Source organism: Heterodontus francisci, chromosome 27 (genome assembly GCF_036365525.1).
Source record: "Heterodontus francisci isolate sHetFra1 chromosome 27, sHetFra1.hap1, whole genome shotgun sequence".
Classification (NCBI taxonomy): Eukaryota; Metazoa; Chordata; class Chondrichthyes; order Heterodontiformes; family Heterodontidae; genus Heterodontus; species Heterodontus francisci.
In genome coordinates this window covers 70,418,200-70,437,190 of record NC_090397.1, presented here as the reverse complement: position 1 = coordinate 70,437,190, position 18,991 = coordinate 70,418,200, and the positions used below count along the sequence as shown (strand labels likewise).

General features: G+C 42.8%; 1 protein-coding gene and 1 long non-coding RNA gene across 3 annotated transcripts in view; one reads left to right on the top strand and one right to left on the bottom strand.

Annotated features, from left to right (window-relative positions):
- Positions 1–18,991, bottom strand: part of LOC137384901 (uncharacterized) — a 123,165-nt gene that overhangs the window by 7,984 nt on the left and 96,190 nt on the right. The window lies entirely within an intron of this gene.
- The window catches only part of LOC137384900 (protein FAM107B-like), a 146,283-nt gene continuing 128,123 nt past the window's right edge, over positions 832–18,991 (top strand). The window contains exon 1 of one of the 2 annotated variants that reach the window (XM_068059574.1): positions 832–901. In XM_068059574.1, coding sequence (XP_067915675.1) covers positions 871–901 — 31 coding nt within the window. In that variant the 5' untranslated portion in view covers positions 832–870. Of the gene's footprint in view, positions 902–1,251; positions 1,392–18,991 lie in introns of those variants that run through there. The other variant, XM_068059580.1, reaches the window with a different exon arrangement.

Sequence of the window (18,991 nt, the reverse complement as noted above, 5' to 3'; positions counted from 1 at the left end):
ATGACAACGGTATAGGATTCATGATTCGGCGCCATATAGAAGGGTGGTGAGGACTATGGCTTTGCTCGGTTCCCTCGATGACAATGTTTGGTGGTCTATATTCTTCTTGGGGTGCAGGCTGATGCAGGACTTCAGTTTTCTTTAAACTAATTTTTAGTCAGTTTGTTCAAGTATGCTTCCGGACTGATGGAGGCCTTTTCAACCTCAGGCATCTTCAGGCTCTCACAAAGACACAAGCAAAACTCATCCGTGAACTTCTTTTCACCGATGACTGTGCTCTCCTGGCCCACAGTCAGTCAAACCTGCAACGTATAACAACACACTTTTCCGAGGCGGCACAACTCTTCGGACTAAAAATCAGGAGCATTAGTAAGGCCACTGTTTCAGCATTCTGCTTCAGAAATAAGAATAAACAGGATGTGCGCTTTCTTCAACCTGTTACCTGTGCCTAACCCTAACTACACAGCAAACCACAGTTCTGTTCATCCGGTTTCCAACTGTGTGACAATTTATGTTTGAACTCCATTTTAAAAATCCAATTCTTAGAAGCATGGTAAGTTTAACAGATTTGCAGTCTAAACCTACAGTTTAATTTCTGATGTGACCTATTTAATATTTATTGTGAGTTCACCACTTAAAGCAGATTGTGAACTGTGTCATTGCAGTACTGAGGTTTCAAAAGAGTTACATTTACTCCAACATGTGAAAGACTTTTGCTGCTGCCTCTAAAAGCTCATTTTATGGTCTTGATCATATGCTGCTATTTTGCTCCTAACTCTCGTTTTTATTTTGCTTGTCTTTACGCTATCTTCTGCGGTTTCTACTTAACAGCAGCACTCACATGAAGAGGACTTATCTTCATTGCCAGATATGCTAGCAACAGTTAATGGGCCATTATCAGGTACAGTGCAATCTGTTGTTACCATCAACTTCCGCTAAGAATTGCTTCAGTAAGTGTTTGGAACTCGCAGTTAGCAGATTGTTAATCTTACTTGGTGAATCGTAGATTTTCAGTATTTTATCTGGAATTGTGAATTCTTCCAGGGTGGAAGTTTTGAAGACACAGTAATCTCTAGATGGTCTGGTTAGTTTGAGTGCTTCTCTCCTAAGTAAGAGTTTCTGTTATAGTTTTAGCATACCACTTTATCTGGTTGGACTTTGATTCTGACTTTCCCTAGACGTTTTTCCTGATCATCCGCTGTATCTTTGACAGACAAACTGAGGAAATTCTGGAAAAACGGCACAAACAGTGACTCTTCCACTTGTCTAAGCGGAATTCTGCTCCTTGGAGTTTTTGTTTTTCAATTGGATGATATAAATCAGTTCAAGAAACTACATGCTTTTCTAGAGAAAAAGAGAGAAAGAATTTAAGGGATATGGTGAGAAGGCAGGTAGGATAATGCTGAGATCAATCAAACCTGTTTTTGGGCCTGTTCACTTTGTCATGTCCTAAAAAGTTCTTTTTTGCTTATATTTGCATTGGTTGCAATTGTTGATTCCACTGTCTGTCAATTTAAAACATAATTTTGTGTTCGCTTATTTTAAAAAATTACTTTCCAAGTAAGTGCTTTAACATGTTTAACAAAGGTTTGACTCTTCCTAATTAGACCATAAGGAGCCTATTATCACAGAGCGGCAATTTGTTAAATTGACCTGAAAAGCAGCTGTGCTTATCGAATGCAGACACCTGGGGTTTCCCTTTCATTGAGCCATGATGCTGTTGTGAATGTCACAATTGGCTTTCCCTCACAGCAGAAATTAAAGTAAATTCAAAAAGGTTCGAATCAAGGAGATGGATTTGGGGCAGAAAATAATTAAGAAGAGTTTTACGCTATTACAAAACAGGAATAGCAGGAACAGGCCTGCAGCCTCTTTAACATTGGCAAAAGGAACCAATATCTGTGACAATTTTCCCTGATCCTCCATCATACCTTCGGAGGAAGAGCCACAGAAATGCTGGAAAATGGAGTAAACGGTGATTATGCTACTTTTCCTGGGTTTTCACAGTTCTTCCACTACATTACAGTGGACATGCAAAGAGCCCCCTGGGAAAATTCACCCCTCCCCAAAGTCAACCCCACAGCAGCTTACTGTCAAGCCTATCACGTGATGACGTGAACCAAAGAAGAAGGAAGGAATTGTGCACAGAAAAGGAAGTTACTGTTGCTGTCATTTACGGGCTTTCAAATAGATTAGTAGAAGTGTGTCTGCTTGTGGTTGTTCCTAGGTTCAGTTAGCAACAGTGAACTGAGGAATCATATTTCTAAAATTTACAATTCCTTGGGTATGAATTGGATAGCTGTCCAATCCAGCAGCAGACTCCCTCAACATGAAACAAACGCCAGTTGGCTTTTCTTGATATGCAACGTCATCTCCGAGTGGGGGCACTGTTGTCAGTGGAAGCCATGCCAAGCAGTTTATCAGACTGCTGTGAGCAACACAGTTCCAATCTTATATAAAAGCAAAATACTGCGGATGCTGGAAATCTGAAATAAAAACAAGAAATGCTGGAACCACTCAGCAGGTCTGGCAGCATCTGTGGAAAGAGAAGCAGAGTTAACATTTCGGGTCAGTGACCCTTCTTTGGAACATGCAAATTTGACAGTTCCAATCTTAATGCATTTCCAACCCTTCCAACTAGTAAAAATGTGCAAATATCAATACAACATCAAAACAGTTGCTGAATATAGATAGCATGGAGACAACTGAGTTTTCAATGAATAACAATAGGCGTAAACTTCTAGATATGCCATATGGTGTGTTCATATTACATGAAGAAGTACCCCTGCCCTTCCCTAGACTGCCAGGTGCCCAGTGTCCTGCACCATTCACGCTGCCCTTCCCTAGACTGCCAGGTGCCCAGTGTCCTGCACCATTCACACTGTCATATCCTAGACTGCCAGGTGCCCAGTGTCCTGCACCATTCACACTGTCATATCCTAGACTGCCAGGTGCCCAGTGTCCTGCACCATTCACACTGTCATATCCTAGACCGCCAGTGCCCAGTGTTCTGCACCATTCACACTGTCATATCCTAGACTGCCAGGTGCCCAGTGTCCTGCACCATTCACACTGTCATATCCTAGACTGCCAGGTGCCCAGTGTCCTGCACCATTCACACTGTCATTTCCTAGACTGCCAGGTGCCCAGTGTTCTGCACCATTCACACTGTCATATCCGAGACTGCCAATGCCCAGTGTCTGGCAGCATTCGCACTAAAGGCCTGCTACCCGACCCAAACCCGACGGGACCCGATGACATGTGTCGGGGTTGGGTCGGGTCGGGTCGCACTTCCGGGTCCAGCATTTGGGCTCAGGTCTGGTCGGGCCGGATCAGACACGCTCTATCACCACCTCAGGTAAGTGACTCTAATGTTAATTTACCTTTTGGACTTTACAGGTGGTTTTGTTACAGTTATTTTAAGCCTGTGCAGGTAAGGAACAAAGGGAAAAACGGAAGGTAAGTTAACTGATGGTCGGGTCGGGCGTGGGAAAAAATGGAAGGACTCCGGCCGGGTCGGGCTCGGGGTTGGATGGGGTTCTGTCGGGCTTGGGTCGGGTCTCATTTGCAGACCCGAGCAGGCCTTTAATTTGCACTGTCATACCCTCGTCTGCTAGTGCCAGTGCCCAGCACCATTCGCACTGTCATATCCCAGGCTGCCAGTGCCCAGTGTTCTGCACCACCTGGACTGGACTACCCTAGGCTGTCAGTACTCTGTAGCTTGTCTCAGTTTATACTATACTTCCCTAGGCGTCCTGTGCTTTATCCCTAATCCATTTTCACTGCGACATAGATAACACATCACCGGAGCAACAGACAAACAGACATATAATCTTGCACATGAACAATAGTTTAAAAGCTGCAAGAATTTTCTGGCTGAGTAAACACTCAGTTTACCTGTAGACAGAAATGTGACCCTATTCTGCAAGAGCCAGCAGCTACTTTCACTGCTACCGCTGGTGAAAAAGTCAGCTTTAGATCGGTCTCAAACTTCCGAGGCAGAATTTACAACAATGCTGGTGACTCTGGGGTTGCTGCTGCTGGGGGCATTTCATCATAAGTCTAATACTAACAAGCCTCAAAGAGTGAGGAACATATTAATAATATAGGTGATATGAGGAAAACGTTTTTATGCCGCCAGCTGTTAGGATCTGGAATGCACTGTCTGAGAGTGTGGTGGAGGCGGGTTCAGTGAGTGTTTAGGATCTGGAATGCACTGTCTGAGAGTGTGGTGGAGGCAGGTTCAGTGAGTGTTTAGGATCTGGAATGCACTGTCTGAGAGTGTGATGGAGGCAGGTTCATTGAGTGCTTAGGATCTGGAATGCACTGTCTGAGAGTGGGGTGGAGGCAGGTTCAGTGAGTGTTTAGGATCTGGAATGCACTGTCTGAAAGTGTGGTGGAGGCAGGTTCAGTGAGTGTTTAGGATCTGGAATGCACTGCCTGAGAGTGTGGTGGAGGCAGGTTCAGTGAGTGTTTAGGATCTGGAATGCACTGCCTGAGAGTGTGGTGGAGGCAGGTTCAGTGAGTGTTTAGGATCTGGAATGCACTGTCTGACAGTGTGGTGGAGGCAGGTTCAGTGAGTGTTTAGGATCTGGAATGCACTGCCTGAGAGTGTGGTGGAGGCAGGTTCAGTGAGTGTTTAGGATCTGGAATGCACTGTCTGAGAGTGGGGTGGAGGCAGGTTCAGTGAGTGTTAGGATCTGGAATGCACTGCCTGAGAGTGTGGTGGAGGCAGGTTCAGTGAGTGTTTAGGATCTGGAATGCACTGTCTGACAGTGTGGTGGAGGCAGGTTCAGTGAGTGTTTAGGATCTGGAATGCACTGTCTGAGAGTGTGGTGGAGGCAGGTTCAGTGAGTGTTTAGGATCTGGAATGCACTGCCTGAGAGTGTGGTGGAGGCAGGTTCAGTGAGTGTTTCGGATCTGGAATGCACTGTCTGACAGTGTGGTGGAGGCAGGTTCAGTGAGTGTTTAGGATCTGGAATGCATTGTCTGAGAGTGTGGTGGAGGCAGGTTCAGTGAGTGTTTAGGATCTGGAATGCACTGCCTGAGAGTGTGGTGGAGGCAGGTTCAGTGAGTGTTAGGATCTGGAATGCACTGTCTGAGAGTGTGGTGGAGGCAGGTTCAGTGAGTGTTTAGGATCTGGAATGCACTGCCTGAGAGTGTGGTGGAGGCAGGTTCAGTGAGTGTTTAGGATCTGGAATGCACTGTCTGAGAGTGTGGTGGAGGCAGGTTCAGTGAGTGTTTAGGATCTGGAATGCACTGCCTGAGAGTGTGGTGGAGGCAGGTTCAGTGAGTGTTTAGGATCTGGAATGCACTGTCTGAGAGTGTGGTGGAGGCAGGTTCAGTGAGTGTTTAGGATCTGGAATGCACTGCCTGAGAGTGTGGTGGAGGCAGATTCAGTCGTGGCTTTCAAAAAGAAATTGGATAATTATCTGAAGACAAAAGATTTGCAGGGCTGTGTGGAACAAGTGGGGATTGGGATTAGCTGGGTTGCTTTTGCAGAGAGCATGCATGAACACAGTGGGCTGAATGGCCTCTTTCTGTGCTGTAACCATTCTATGATTCCATGATACAGGCAAGTAGGAATGGTAAAAATTGGAATGGTAAAGGCCTTTAGGTTGATATATCTTTCGTTATAGATGTTAATCACTGCACGAGTCACTAAGACTAATTTTCTGTCTTGACATCAAGCCCTCTGTCCTTTTAAAATCGTTAGATTTCTGATTATGAATATTTAATCCAAGTTAGTACGCCTATGTCATAAGGTAACATCCCGAAGCTTAATGTAGTTGTTCCAAAAGTTACATTCAGCTCTGAATTTTTCTAGCTTGATGCAGTTATTAAGAGTGACTTCTATAATTCAGAATGACTTCACATTTCAACAAAAGCCTATCACCAGTGCTCTATTCCTTTGTCGCAAGCAACAAACAGTGTCAATGGACCTAATCCAGATATCTTCCATGTACAATGAAAAAAGGTAGAAATTGCACATACTGAAGGCCACTCTTGGGATTTCTAACAGCACTGTGGTGTACCTATACCCCAAGGACTGCAGTGATTCAAGAAGGCAGCTCACCACCACCTTCTCAAGGGCAATTAGGGATGGGCAATAAATTCTGGCCTAACCAGCAATGCCCACATCCCACGAATGAAAGAATGAAAAAAAATCAAGGTCCTAGAGTCATAGAGTTGTACAGCATAGAAACAGGCCCTTCGGCCCACCGCGTCCATAATGCCTATCTATACTAATCCCACTTGCCTGCATTAATTCCATGTCCCTCTATGCCTTGCTTATTCAAGTACCTGTCCAGATGCCTCTTAAATGTCGCTACTGTTCCTGCCTCCACCACCTCCTCAGGCAGCTCATTCCAGATACCCACTATTCTTTGTGTGAAAAATTTACCCCTTTGATCCCCTTTAAACCTCCTCCCCCTCACCTTGAATCTATGCCCTCTAGTTTTAGTCACCCCTACCATGGGAAACAGACTCTGGCTATCTACCTCTCATAATTTTATATAGCTCTATCATGTCCCCTCTCAGCCTCCTTCGCTCCAGGGAAAACAGACCCAGCCTATCCAATCTCTCTTTACAAACTCAAGCCCTCCAAACCAGGCAACATCCTTGTGAATCTTTTCTGCACCCTCTCTAGCTTAATCACATCTTTCCTGTAGTGCAGCGACCAGATATAGGTTAGGCACTAGATCACTACTTCAAACTAAACCAGAGCTATAGGATATAGAGGAACAACATCAAACAAGCAAAAAGTAAATTTAGGACCAATGCCACAAAATTCGTCTTCATGTAAAGAATTCCAGATGAGGTATTGGTGACAGAAACCTTGGAATCATTCCAAAAACAGCTGGTCACTATGATGAGGGAGTGTAGCTCATTTTCCAGATGGATGTGCTGGAATGATCCGCTTGGCCTTCTCTATCTATCCTCTGGTATTGTGTGTGAGAGGGTAAAGTTGGCAAGGATTCTCGTGCAGCTCTTAGCAACTGGTCACATAAAGGATGGACAGGAAAGAAATTCCCCACCCCAGCCTCCCATCTGGAGAGAGACAAGGCAGCGGACACAAGAGAAAACTGGGGCCACATCAAAAGAGAACATCCAGACCTAAACAGCACTGAAATCGTTACAGAGGCATTACTTGCTGATACAGAAAATTCTGGAAACCGGTCAATCAGCAGCTGGTGGAGAAAAACAGATTTAGATTTAAACTGTAACCCTGCATGTTAGCCATTTATCAGAACAGTTCTACTGACTTTCTCAATTCTAAACATTCCGATGCTGACTAGTGCATTTGCAGCATTTTCTGATAGGAACATAGGAACACAGTTACAGGAGGAGGCCATTTAGTCCCACGAATCTGTTTCACTATTCAATGAGACCATGGCTGATTTGTAACTGAACTCCATATCCTTTTGCTCCATATCCCTTAATACCCTTGGTTAACAAAAATCTATAAGTCTCAGATTTAAAATTCACAATTAATCCAGCATCAATTGCCGTTTGCAGAAGAGAGTTCCAAACTTCTACCATCTTTTGTGTGTAGAAACTTTTGCTCATTTCATCCCTGAAAGGTCTGGCTCTAAATTTTAGTCTCTGCCCCCTCGACCTAAATTCCCCAATCAACATTCTTCTTATCACAGGTTTTATTTATATCAGAAAATACTAAAAAAAATTGTTGTGAAAAGATTTAAATGGGCGGCACAGTGGCGCAGTGGTTAGCACCGCAGCCTCACAGCTCCAGGGACCCGGGTTCAATTCTGGGTACTGCCTGTGCGGAGTTTGCAAGTTCTCCCTGTGTCTGCGTGGGTTTTCGCCGGGTGCTCCGGTTTCCTCTCACAGCCAAAGACCTGCAGGTTGATAGGTAAATTGGCTGTTGTAAAATTGCCCTTGGTGTAGGGAGGTGATAGGGAATATGGGATTACTGTAGGGTTAGTATATATGGGTGGTTGTTGGTCGGCACAGACTCGGTGGGCCGAAGGGCCTGTTTCAGTGCTGTATCTCTAAATAAAAAAATAAATAAAAAATAGAGATCCTACAAGCATATTAAAAAACACACGTTAAGATTAAAATATATCCAATTAATCTTTCAAATGTATTCATGTTTAACAGTTATTGTCCCAAGCACGTGGATCAACATGGTTGCAGAGTGCAGTTTGCATCTCAAAGACTCTGTACCAGACAGGAGGCGAGTGAGAGAGATCTCCAGGGAGATTCTTTCTCTACTTTAATCTCCTTCCCTCGCTGTCAGGAAGTATTGGCCCACTGCTCAGTGCTTCCCCATTGAAATGTGGCTAAGAGCCAATGTGGAAACTCTCAGGCATGTGTGTGTGTGTGAATATGTGTGAGCCTTGATTGTGATTGTTGGCAGACTATTCAACTGTCCCCAATCCTGTTACCATCTGATGTTTCTTCCAGTTAAACATTGTGAAGACTGAAACCATCGTCTTCAGCTGCTCCACAAATTTCACACTCTCGTTGTCAATTCCATCCCCCTCCCTTGGTTACTGTCCCAATTTGACACACATTGTTTGCAGCCTTGGCATCTTATTTGAATCCAGGCTGAGCTTGCGAACCTAGATCCTTTACATTGCAAAGATTGCCTACTTCCAGCTCCGTAACTGCACCCATCTCAGTCCCTGCCTCAGCCGCTCTATTCCTGCAAAGCTTCTCTGTGTCCTGGTAACCTCCAGACTAGACTTACTCCCTTGACCTGCTGACAAGCCTCCCCAATTTCATCCTCCAAAACTTCAAAACTGCTGCCCATGTCCTATTCCATATCAGCTTTTGCTTATCCATCACCCTGAGCGCATCGATCGACATTGGCTCCAGTTTCCCAATACCTGAAGCAAGGATTGAAATCTATTGCTTACCTCACCACAATGTAAATAATGCTTCTTTATTCCATCTCCTTTAATGAAGCTATTCATTCTTTTAGAGGGCATCTGACACGCAATCCTCTCTTTCCTGTCCAATTTATTCTGCTTTTCTCCTGTAGCCCTCTGAAGATGTTGTCATGGTGTTCAGTAACTTTCTCCTGCCATGCCCAGCTCCCTCCACAGATGGAAATTCACAGGGAAACGAGTATCTCTCATATCTCTGCAAGCTTCTCCATTGGACAGTTGAGCCATGCAGGGCAAAAATGTCCCAAATTTGACCATCAATCTCTGCTGAACTCAGCCTAATTTGGAGATACTACTGTTGATTTCAGAAGCCCTGGATTAGGTTTCCAAGTTCTTATAAATTATCCAGTGACCCCAGCTGGAAATGTGCATTTGTTGAAGTCAAGAGACAGCAGGATCAGGTTTGGATGTGATGACCCCCACATGCTGAAATCTTCTGCCAACAATCTGTCTCGCCTCTTGACCACTTGGATAAGCTACCAGACAGTGCATGGCTCCTGTGGGTCAATACTCCAGGAAGCACCTTTTAGGATAGAGGGCGAGCAGTGAAAATTAGCGAGAAAGAAAATCAGAGGGAGAATGACTCCAGCTCACTTCAGATATCCGCCAACAGCCCATCCCAGAGTGACATCAGCAGAGACCCAGGAGCATGTCATCATCTGCCAACACTGTCAGCTTGTAATAGTGTAGGGAGACCCAAAGGTCGCACTTGATTGGCACCACATCCACCACCTGAAACATTTATTCTCTCCACCACTGATACACAGTGACAGCAGTGTGTACATCTACAAGATGCATTGCAGCAACTCACCAAAGCTCCTTCAACAGCACCTTCCAAACCCGCAACCTCTACCAACTAGAAGGACAAGGCAAGCAGATGCTTGGGAACACCACCACCTGCATGTTCCCCTCCAAGTCACAGATCATCCTGACTTGGAACTATGTCGCCATTCCTTCACTGTTGCTGGGTCAACATCCTGGAATTCCCTTCCCAACAGCACTGTGGGTGTACCTACACCGCAAGGACTGCAGCAGTTCAAGAAGGCAGCTCACCACCACCTTCTCAAGGGCAATTAGGGATGGGCAATAAATGCTGGCCTGGCCAGCGAGGCCCATATCCCATGAACGAATAAAAAAAGAGGCGCAGGAGAGAAAACTCCATTTTAAAAAAGAGCAATAAACTCAATAAAATTAATATTACACCAGTGAGAATACATTTTGAGGTTTTTCTGGGACTAATTGTTGCCAGTTGGAACAGGTCATGCCCTTTTGCTTACTCCTACTTACATCAGTTGATCCACCTCCCTTTTCATTTGTTTGAGGTCCTGACATGAATTAGAATGGAAAGTCTATGGGATGGCTTTGAACCTGCCAGATCACAATTCATTAAAAGACTATGTGCTTAAGTGCTCCTGGCAGAGCGTCACTTTACTACAGACATGAGTCATTCGGATTTAAGAGGCCACCATCTCTAACAGGATGAGCTTCTGATGTTATCAAGGCGCTGCTGGGTTGGGAGATGTTTACCAGATGCGATGCCTTTCTCCACTAGCTCAGTCAGAACATGCTGCTGGTGTACGTTTCCGAGCGTCTGCTTTCAGGAGGGGCCCTGTTCAGCCCTTTGATACGAAGATCACTGATACTTTGTTTATCTCTTTGCCAGTGCTACTGCACACCATAAATTTAAAAATGGAGACAATAAAATTAAAAATAATAATTAACTAACATCTGTCTTCATTTTTAAAACTCAAATATTGCTACTTTGATTAAGATATTTAAAGTAGATTGTAAGGTTTGCTTCATCAACAGCTGTAGCTTACACACCTTAAAACAGCTTCCAGAAATAAAGAACATTAATCTGATCAAAAAAAGGCCTGGGGTTATCCCATAAAATGCCTATCCCAATATGTACAATTAAGCATGGGAGATGGAATTCAAAAAGCACCATTACAAAATTGAGAGTTTACAGAAGCATTCATCACTAAAAGACCAACTTCATTGTCAGAGACATCTCAAAGGAGATTGTTTGATTGAGATCTTGATGGGTGAAAAGAGGAGTAAACTATAGCCTGTGATGGGATTGTATAGTCAGGGTACAGAGAACAAGAGGATAAAGGATCATTACAGGGAAATTAATGAGACAAGACAGGATAATACTGAATTCTGCCTAAAATTGTAAACTGGGGTAGGTAAAGAGAAGAGAGAACACGCTATGCTGAAAATTCTCTGCACAGTATTCACCTTGGACACACAATTAATGCTGTGGAAGTCACATTCCATTACAATCAAACGTGACATTGGATTCTCACCTGTAATTTTCCATTTTACAGCTCTGGTCACCATATTATAAAAAGGGTATAGAGGCACAGGAGAGCGTGTCGAAAAGATTTGCAAGGATGATATCAGAACTGTCAGGAAAGGATGAACAGGCTGGGTCTGTTTTCTCGTGAAAAGAGAAAGCTGAGGGGTAACCTGATGGAGGTATTTAAAATGATGAAAGGTCTTGATAGAGTGGACAAAGAGAGAGTTTCCGCTTGTGGAGAAGAGCAACACTCGAGACCATCAATAATGGATAGTTATTGAGAAATCAAATAGCAAATTCAGAAGAAAGTTCTGAGAATGTGGAACTCGCTACCACAGTAGATGCATTTACGGGGAAGCTAGACAAGCATATGACGGGGAAGGGAACAGAGGGTCATGTTGATGGAGTTAAATGAGGATGGAGGGGAGGAAGCGCGAGTGGAGCATTAATGCCAGGGTGGACTGGTTGAGCCGAATGGCCTGTTTCTGTGCAAATTCTATGTATCATTTTAATAAACTGAGTAAATGCAAGGTCAGTTGGTTGTGAAATATTGTCAATTTGAGGGAATCGTGGCAGTCGTGTGGCTTTATTTATAGTTTACATAGTAATTCATTTTTACTCCAAAGCAACAAGATTCCAGAATTGCAATAAAATGTTGACAAGATCATAGTTCAGTCCCCAGTCTGTGCCTGAGTTGGATGATCTCTGTTGGGCCTGCAGTCGGGGAGCTACAAAATGCCCCTGAAGTAAAGACCAAAATAAATCCAGCCAGTGATCCCACTTCTTTAATTCAATATGACCATGGCTGATAATCTACCTCAACATCACTGTCCTACTTGATCCCCAGATTCCTTGATTCCCTTAGTATCCAAAAATCTATTGATCGCAGTCTTGAAAAATACTCAATGACTGAGCACCCACAGCTCTCTGGGGAAGAGAATGCCAGAGTTTCACAATGCTTTGAGTGAAGAAATTTCTCCTTATCTCAAACCTAAATAACTGCCTCCTTATTCTGATACTGTGACCCTCCCACCCACAGCTCTAGACTCTCCAGCCGGGGGAAAACATCTTCCCAGAATTTACTCTGTCAAGCCCTTTGAGAACTTTATATGTTTCAGTGAGATCATTCTTCTAAACTCTGTGGAACTTAGGCCTCTCATATCACTGTATCTTTCTGATAAGCTCCCATTATTTTGTCCCTTATATGTTTAGTTTAGTTTAGTTTAGTTTAGTTTAAGTTTAGAGATACAGCACTGAAACAGGCCCTTCGGCCCACCGAGTCTGTGCCGACCATCAACCACCCATTGATACTAATCCTACACTAATTCCATATTCCTACCACATCCCCACCTGTCCCTATATTTCCCTACCACCTACCTATACTAGGGGCAATTTATAATGGCCAATTAACCTATCAACTAGCAAGTCTTTGGCATGTGGGAGGAAACCGGAGCACCCGGAGGAAACCCACGCAGACACAGGGAGAACTTGCAAACTCCACACAGGCAGTACCCAGAACTGAACCCGGGTCTCTCATCCTACTGTGTGGTTACTGTTAGGGGGCCTGTACACCACTCCCACAAGTGATTTCTTGCCTTTATCATTTCTCATCTTTTTTTATTCTTTCAGGGGATGTAGACAGTGCTGACAAGGCCAGCATTTGTTGCCCATCCCTAATTTTGCCCTTGACAACTGCATGAGTTGCTTGGCTATTTCAGAGGGCAGTTAAGAGTCAACCACATTCTTGTGGGTCTGGAGTCACATGTAAGCCAGACCTGGTAAGGATGGCAGATTTCCTTCCCTAAAGGATATTAGTGAACCAGATGGGTTTTTGCAACAATCAATGATAGTTTATGACACCCTTACTGAGACAAGCTTTCAATTCTAGAATTGAAATTCTACCAGCTGCCATGGTGGGATTTGAACCCATGTCCCCAGGGTATTATCCTGGACTTCTAGACTGCCAGCTCAGTGACATTACCACTACACCACCATCTCCCCCTCAACCTAAATTGCTTCTACATCCTGATTTCTTGAACTTAGGTCATCCCTCTCTATTGTGGTAATACCATCATTAATTAACAGAGCCATCCCCTCACCTTTTCCTAGCTTCCTGTTCTTCCTAAATGTCATGTACCCTTCAATATTCAGGTCCCAATCTCTGTCATCCTGTGGCCATGTCTCTGTAATGGCTATCAGATCAGACTTATTTATTTCTATTTGCACTCTCAGTTCATCTGCCTTGTACTCAAATAAAATTTAAGGATGCAATGGAAAAACTTATTTTTTAAATCATTACTGTAAGGGCAGGATATGACGAGTGGAGTCCCACAGGGGCCTGTGCTGGGACCTCCACTTTTTACAATTTATATCAATTATTTAGATGAGGGGAGTGATGGCATGGTAGCTAAATTTGCAGATGACACAAAGATAGGTAGGAAAGTATGTTGTGAAGAGGGCATAAGGAGGTTGCAGAACGATATAGATAGGTTGAGTGAATAGGCAAAAATCTGGCAGATGGAGTATAATGTGGGAAAATGTGAAGTTGTTCACTTTGGCAGGAAGAATAAAAAAGCAGAGTATTACATAAACAGAGAACGACTGCAGAATTCCGAGGTGCAGAGGGATCTAGGTGTTCCAGTGCATGAGTCACAAAAAGTTAGTACGCAGGTACAGCAAGTAATAAAGACGGCTAATGGAATGCTATCCTTTATTACGAGAGGAATTGAAAATAAAAGTAAGGATGTTATGCTTCAGTTATACTGGGCATTGGTGAGACCACATCTCGAATACTGTGTGCAGTTTTGGTCTCCTTATTTAAGGAAGGATGTGAATGTGTTGGAGGCGGTTCAGAGGTGGTTTACTAGATTGATACCTGGAATGAGCGGGTTGTCTTGTGAGGAAAGGTTGGACAGACTGGGCTTGTTTTCACTAGAGTTTGGAAGAGTGAAGGGAGACTTGATTGAAGTTTATAAGATCCTGAACGGTCTTGACAAGGTGGATGTGGAAAAGACCCTCTTCTGGGTGAGTCCAGAACTAGGGGGCACCCTTTTAGGATAGAGATGAGGAGAAATGTTTTCTCTGAGGGTTGTGCAACTTTGGAACTCTCTGCCTCAGGAGGTGGTGGAGGCGGGGTCATTGAATATTTTGAAGGCAGAGGTAGATAGATTCTTGTTAGGCAAGGGAATCAAAGGTTATCGGGGGTAGATGGGAGTGTGGAATTCAAGACACAAACAGATCAGCCGTGATCTTATTGAATGGTGGAGCAGGCTAGAGGGGCCGAATGGCCTACTTCTGCTCTTAATTTGTACGTTCGTATGGGATGAATGTGTCCACAGTCTTAAAGTTTCAAATTAAATCTATAGTCAAAAAGTGATTGTTTATTTTCTGTTTAAAAATGTCAATAAGGCATATAGTTGAAGTAGATCTTAATTTTCTCCAATTGCTTTCATAGTGTGAGCTTTGTGTCTATTTGTGTAACCTGCAGAGTTGTTCCATTTGATACAGTGGTGACAATTTGATACTCCTGCTTATTGAATTCTTTCACTGTAAATGTGCTCAGCTTATTACTGTATAATGTGCCTGCTCTGCCTGTTCAAGTTACCTTTAGCCTATTTTCTGACCTAAACTTTAATAACCCCTTGTTTACATTCCTCCTGTCAAAGTCAGATGATCCTGGTGCTAACCATCATTGAAATGCTGGAGCTACAGTCAGTGAATTGAAAAAGGAATGCAGTTTTTCCCTGATTCAAGGCTATATTTATTGATTAAAGGCAGTGGTATAAATTGCCAATTATGATTGTAATCAGGGTATTAATCTATCTCCAATATTTTCCACTGTGTGTAGGTTTTAATTAAATTAGAAATACAGTGTCTAATTAATGTATGGATTTGTTAAAATTAATATACAGGATGTAAAAATATCAAGGAATATTTTTGTCCATATCTAACCCCTCCCCCATCACCTCTCCTGACATTCTCCAGCCATTTTCTTAAATATGTCTGTGTGTACCTTTAGTATATTCCCTTCTGAGTCACTAGGTTCCAGCTTCAAGTCCCACTCCAGGGCTTAAGCAAAAAATCTACGCTGAAACTCCAGTGCAGTACTGAGGAAGTGCTGCACTGTCGGAGGTGCCATCTTTCAAATGAGACATTAAACTGAGCTCCATCTGCCTACTTGGTTGGATGTAAAAGATGCCATGGCACTATTTCAAAGAAGAATAGCGAAGTTATCCCTAGTGTCCTAGCCAATACTTTTCCCTCAATTAACATCACAAAGAAAAAATTAATTGGTTATTATCACATTGCTGTTTGTGGGAGCTTGCTGTGTGCAAATTGGCTGTTCAATTCCTACATTACAACAGTGACTACACTTCAAAAGTACTTAATTGGCTGTGAATCACTTTGAATCATCCAGTAGTCATGAAAAGCACAATATAAATGCCCGTCTTTCTTTGTGCTTCTTCCTTCAAAGTTTTTTCATCTACTCCATCTGAAAAGTGTTCATTTTCCTGCTGCTACACTTGCACCATCTATGGTTATTTAAACATATCATTTGCAGTTTATGTAAAGCTGTTTCATTGTGTTGCACAGTGCAAATGTGTTCAACTTCTTGCATGCCGGGGCTGACATTCCTCGGGACAGACAAAAACGGAAGGAAAGCTTCTTTCACGATCACTTTAAAGAAAAACTAACACAATTGGGGGTTCACACGACTTTCCAATAGGTTGCGCTTTCATTAGCAACAAAAGAATCCTCTTTAGCACAAAATTGAGCATTTTGTATGTGGTTTGTTAATTTTTTCTTTATTGCGTCTCTTTGTTTAAATTAATTTTGAACCATCATATTCAAATTGAAAGTTATACAATTGTTGAAAGGAAAATGCCTGTGGAAACTCTGCAATGGGACCAAAGCATCCTTTCCAAGTTGTTGGCATTACCAGAATATTTAATGTGTCATTTATCTTACACATTGTGTGAGAAGACCTTTAAACTGCTGAAAGTGGTTGAGAGTTTCTTGTTGGAACTAATTGGAACAAGCCCAGAGCAGTGATATTCACAGACCAGGCTTCTTGACTGAGCAAAGTTCACTGTCTGCTGGAGGTTGCATACATTGCCAGGAATAGAGGTCATGTTGCAAACTATCACTGAGTGGTTGATTCTATTCAGAAGGGCAGTCGGGTTCACTGAATAACAGCCTCCTAATAAATGAGCCTTTCACAATATGTACCTTGCAGGGCACACCAAACTGCCAGAAACCAATAGCTAAAGATGTAGGAATTCTCTTGTGTTTTATTTCAGAAGGTTGCAATCATTTCAGACTTCCCGTTAGTTGGTATGTAGCACCTTTCACAAACACCAGTTGTCCCAAAGCACTTTACAGCTAATGAAGTATAGTTATTGTTCGAATGGAGGAAACATGGCAGCCAATTTGCACACAGCAAGCTCCCACAAACAGCAATGTGATAATGACAAGATAATCTGTTTCTGTAATATTGAGGTACAACCCCACTGCTCTTCCTCAAACAGTGCCATGGGATCTTTCACATCCACTTGAGAGGACAGAGAGGGACTTGGTTTAATGTCTCATCCAAAAGACAGCAGCTCCATCAGTACGCCTAAGTTCCTGGGGTGGGCCTTGAACCCTCAGCTATCCAACTCAAAGTCAAGAGCACTACTCAATGAGCCACAGCTAACATGATAGAGCCAGGCCTATAATTCAGATTTTCCATAGTAAACAGAAATTGTCAAGAGACAAGTGACCCAACCTACTCATCCTCTACTGATAAGTTTGTTGTTTGAATTCCACAATTCTGCCGAACTTTCTCTGAAAAGTATAAATCGGTGAACTTTATACCGAACTGAAATAAATCTTATAGGGATCAAATTAAAAAGGAATTGAAAAAGTCTTTTCAATAGATTTTAAAATCCAGTTATGTTAATAACTATATCACAACATACCAGACTACTTCCTAACAGCACTGTGGGTGTACCTACCCCACATGGACTGCAGCAGTTCAAGAAGGCAGCTCACCACCACCTTCTCAAGGGCAATTAGGGATGGGCAATAAATGTTGGCCTGGCCAGTGATGCCCACATCCCTCGAACGAATGAAGAAAAAACGTAATACAGCGCAATACAAGGTGAAAACCAAACTGCGTCTTAAAATACTTCTGTCCACTTTTACTGAGCAGGCCATAACTCCTGGGCAAGGTTATACAACATCCTGTAATAAGTTTCCAGTCAATTTGATATGCTTTAGTCAGAGTATATATTTCACTTATCTCCTGCATTTTCAGGCAGTAGACAATCCAAAACTCCTGAGTTGCTTTCTTAATCATGCCTGTGCAACCAAGATTCGAATCTTTAAACTCTCTGACAATTACAGACAAGCGCACTTATCAATTCTGTCTTATATTATTTCTAAAATCTTTACATTGCAGGTTGATTGTAAAATGGACAATCATAAGATACTGATTCATCATGGTGTACAGTTTCATTTCATAGGACAGTGCATTTTCAAAAATAATACTCTGGTTTCGAACATGAATTTTGCAATAATATACTCGGTAATGATGCAACGTGATGGTTATCACAACAGGATGTTGCAGCTGGGCCTTAATCTAACATGTGGAAACTGAGCTGGTACCAGCTTTTGAAATTCAAACTGTTGCCAATTTAGGAGTGGGGGTTGGACTAAATGCCTCTGTTCTTGCCGTGATAAACAGATATGTGTGCATGATTATTTGTGTTATTTCACACCCTGTTGCGAGAATGCAGATGCACAGAATTGGCTGTGTCAGTATGAATATTAAATCATGTTACTTGATATTGAATTATAAAGATCTGGCTACTAAAACATACTGATTTGGTTTATTTTTCTGATATTTGTTTTCCTTGGACCAGGGGAATAAGCAGTATCAGATTGACCAGTCGCACTCTTTGTGCATATGTCGTGTGTGGGGCTCCATTTTAGGATTTATGTGACATACCAAAATATAAGTCAGGTCGGATGGTAGCAAATATGGATCTAAAATACCAACTTGTAACTTCTGCCTGACTCTTCAACTAGACAAAGGGTTTGGCGAGTTTACAAGCAGGAAATTTGGACAAGTAAGAAGGAAAGGGAATTTTGAGTGGGAGAAAAGTCGATGGTTGAAGAGAAAGGTTTTCAGAAGCACTTTGAAGGCAGGGAGAAACAAAATGGTTTGGAAAGGTATTTCAGCAATGCAAAAAAAAAAGATCCTCTGATGGGGATGTGGAGGAAGTGGAAAACAAGGAGTAATCCAGAGTCTGAGAAATGCCGGGTGCTGGCGAGAATGCAAGGCTGGAATGTTTTAACATCTCTGCCCTAAGACTCGACGGTAAGGTAGAAGAGCAGCAAGAAAGACTTGCATTTATATAGCGCCTTTCACAACCTCAGGATGTTCCAAAGTGCTTTGCAGCCAATGAAGTACTTTTTTGAAATGTAATCACTGTTGTGATGTAGGAAACACAACAGCTAAATTGTTCACATCGAGCTCCCACAAACAGCAGCGTGATAATGACCAAATAATCTGTTCTTAGGAGTTGGTGGACGGATAAATTTTGCCCAGGACACTGGGGAGAACTCCCCTGCTCTTCTTCAAAATAGAGTCATGGGATCTTTTACGTCCACCTGAGATGGCAGATCAGGCCTCAGTTTAACATCTCATCTAAGAGACAGCGCCTCTGATAGTGCAGCCCACCCTCAGTACTCCCCTTTTAACAGTGCAATACTCCCTCACTAATGCCTCTCT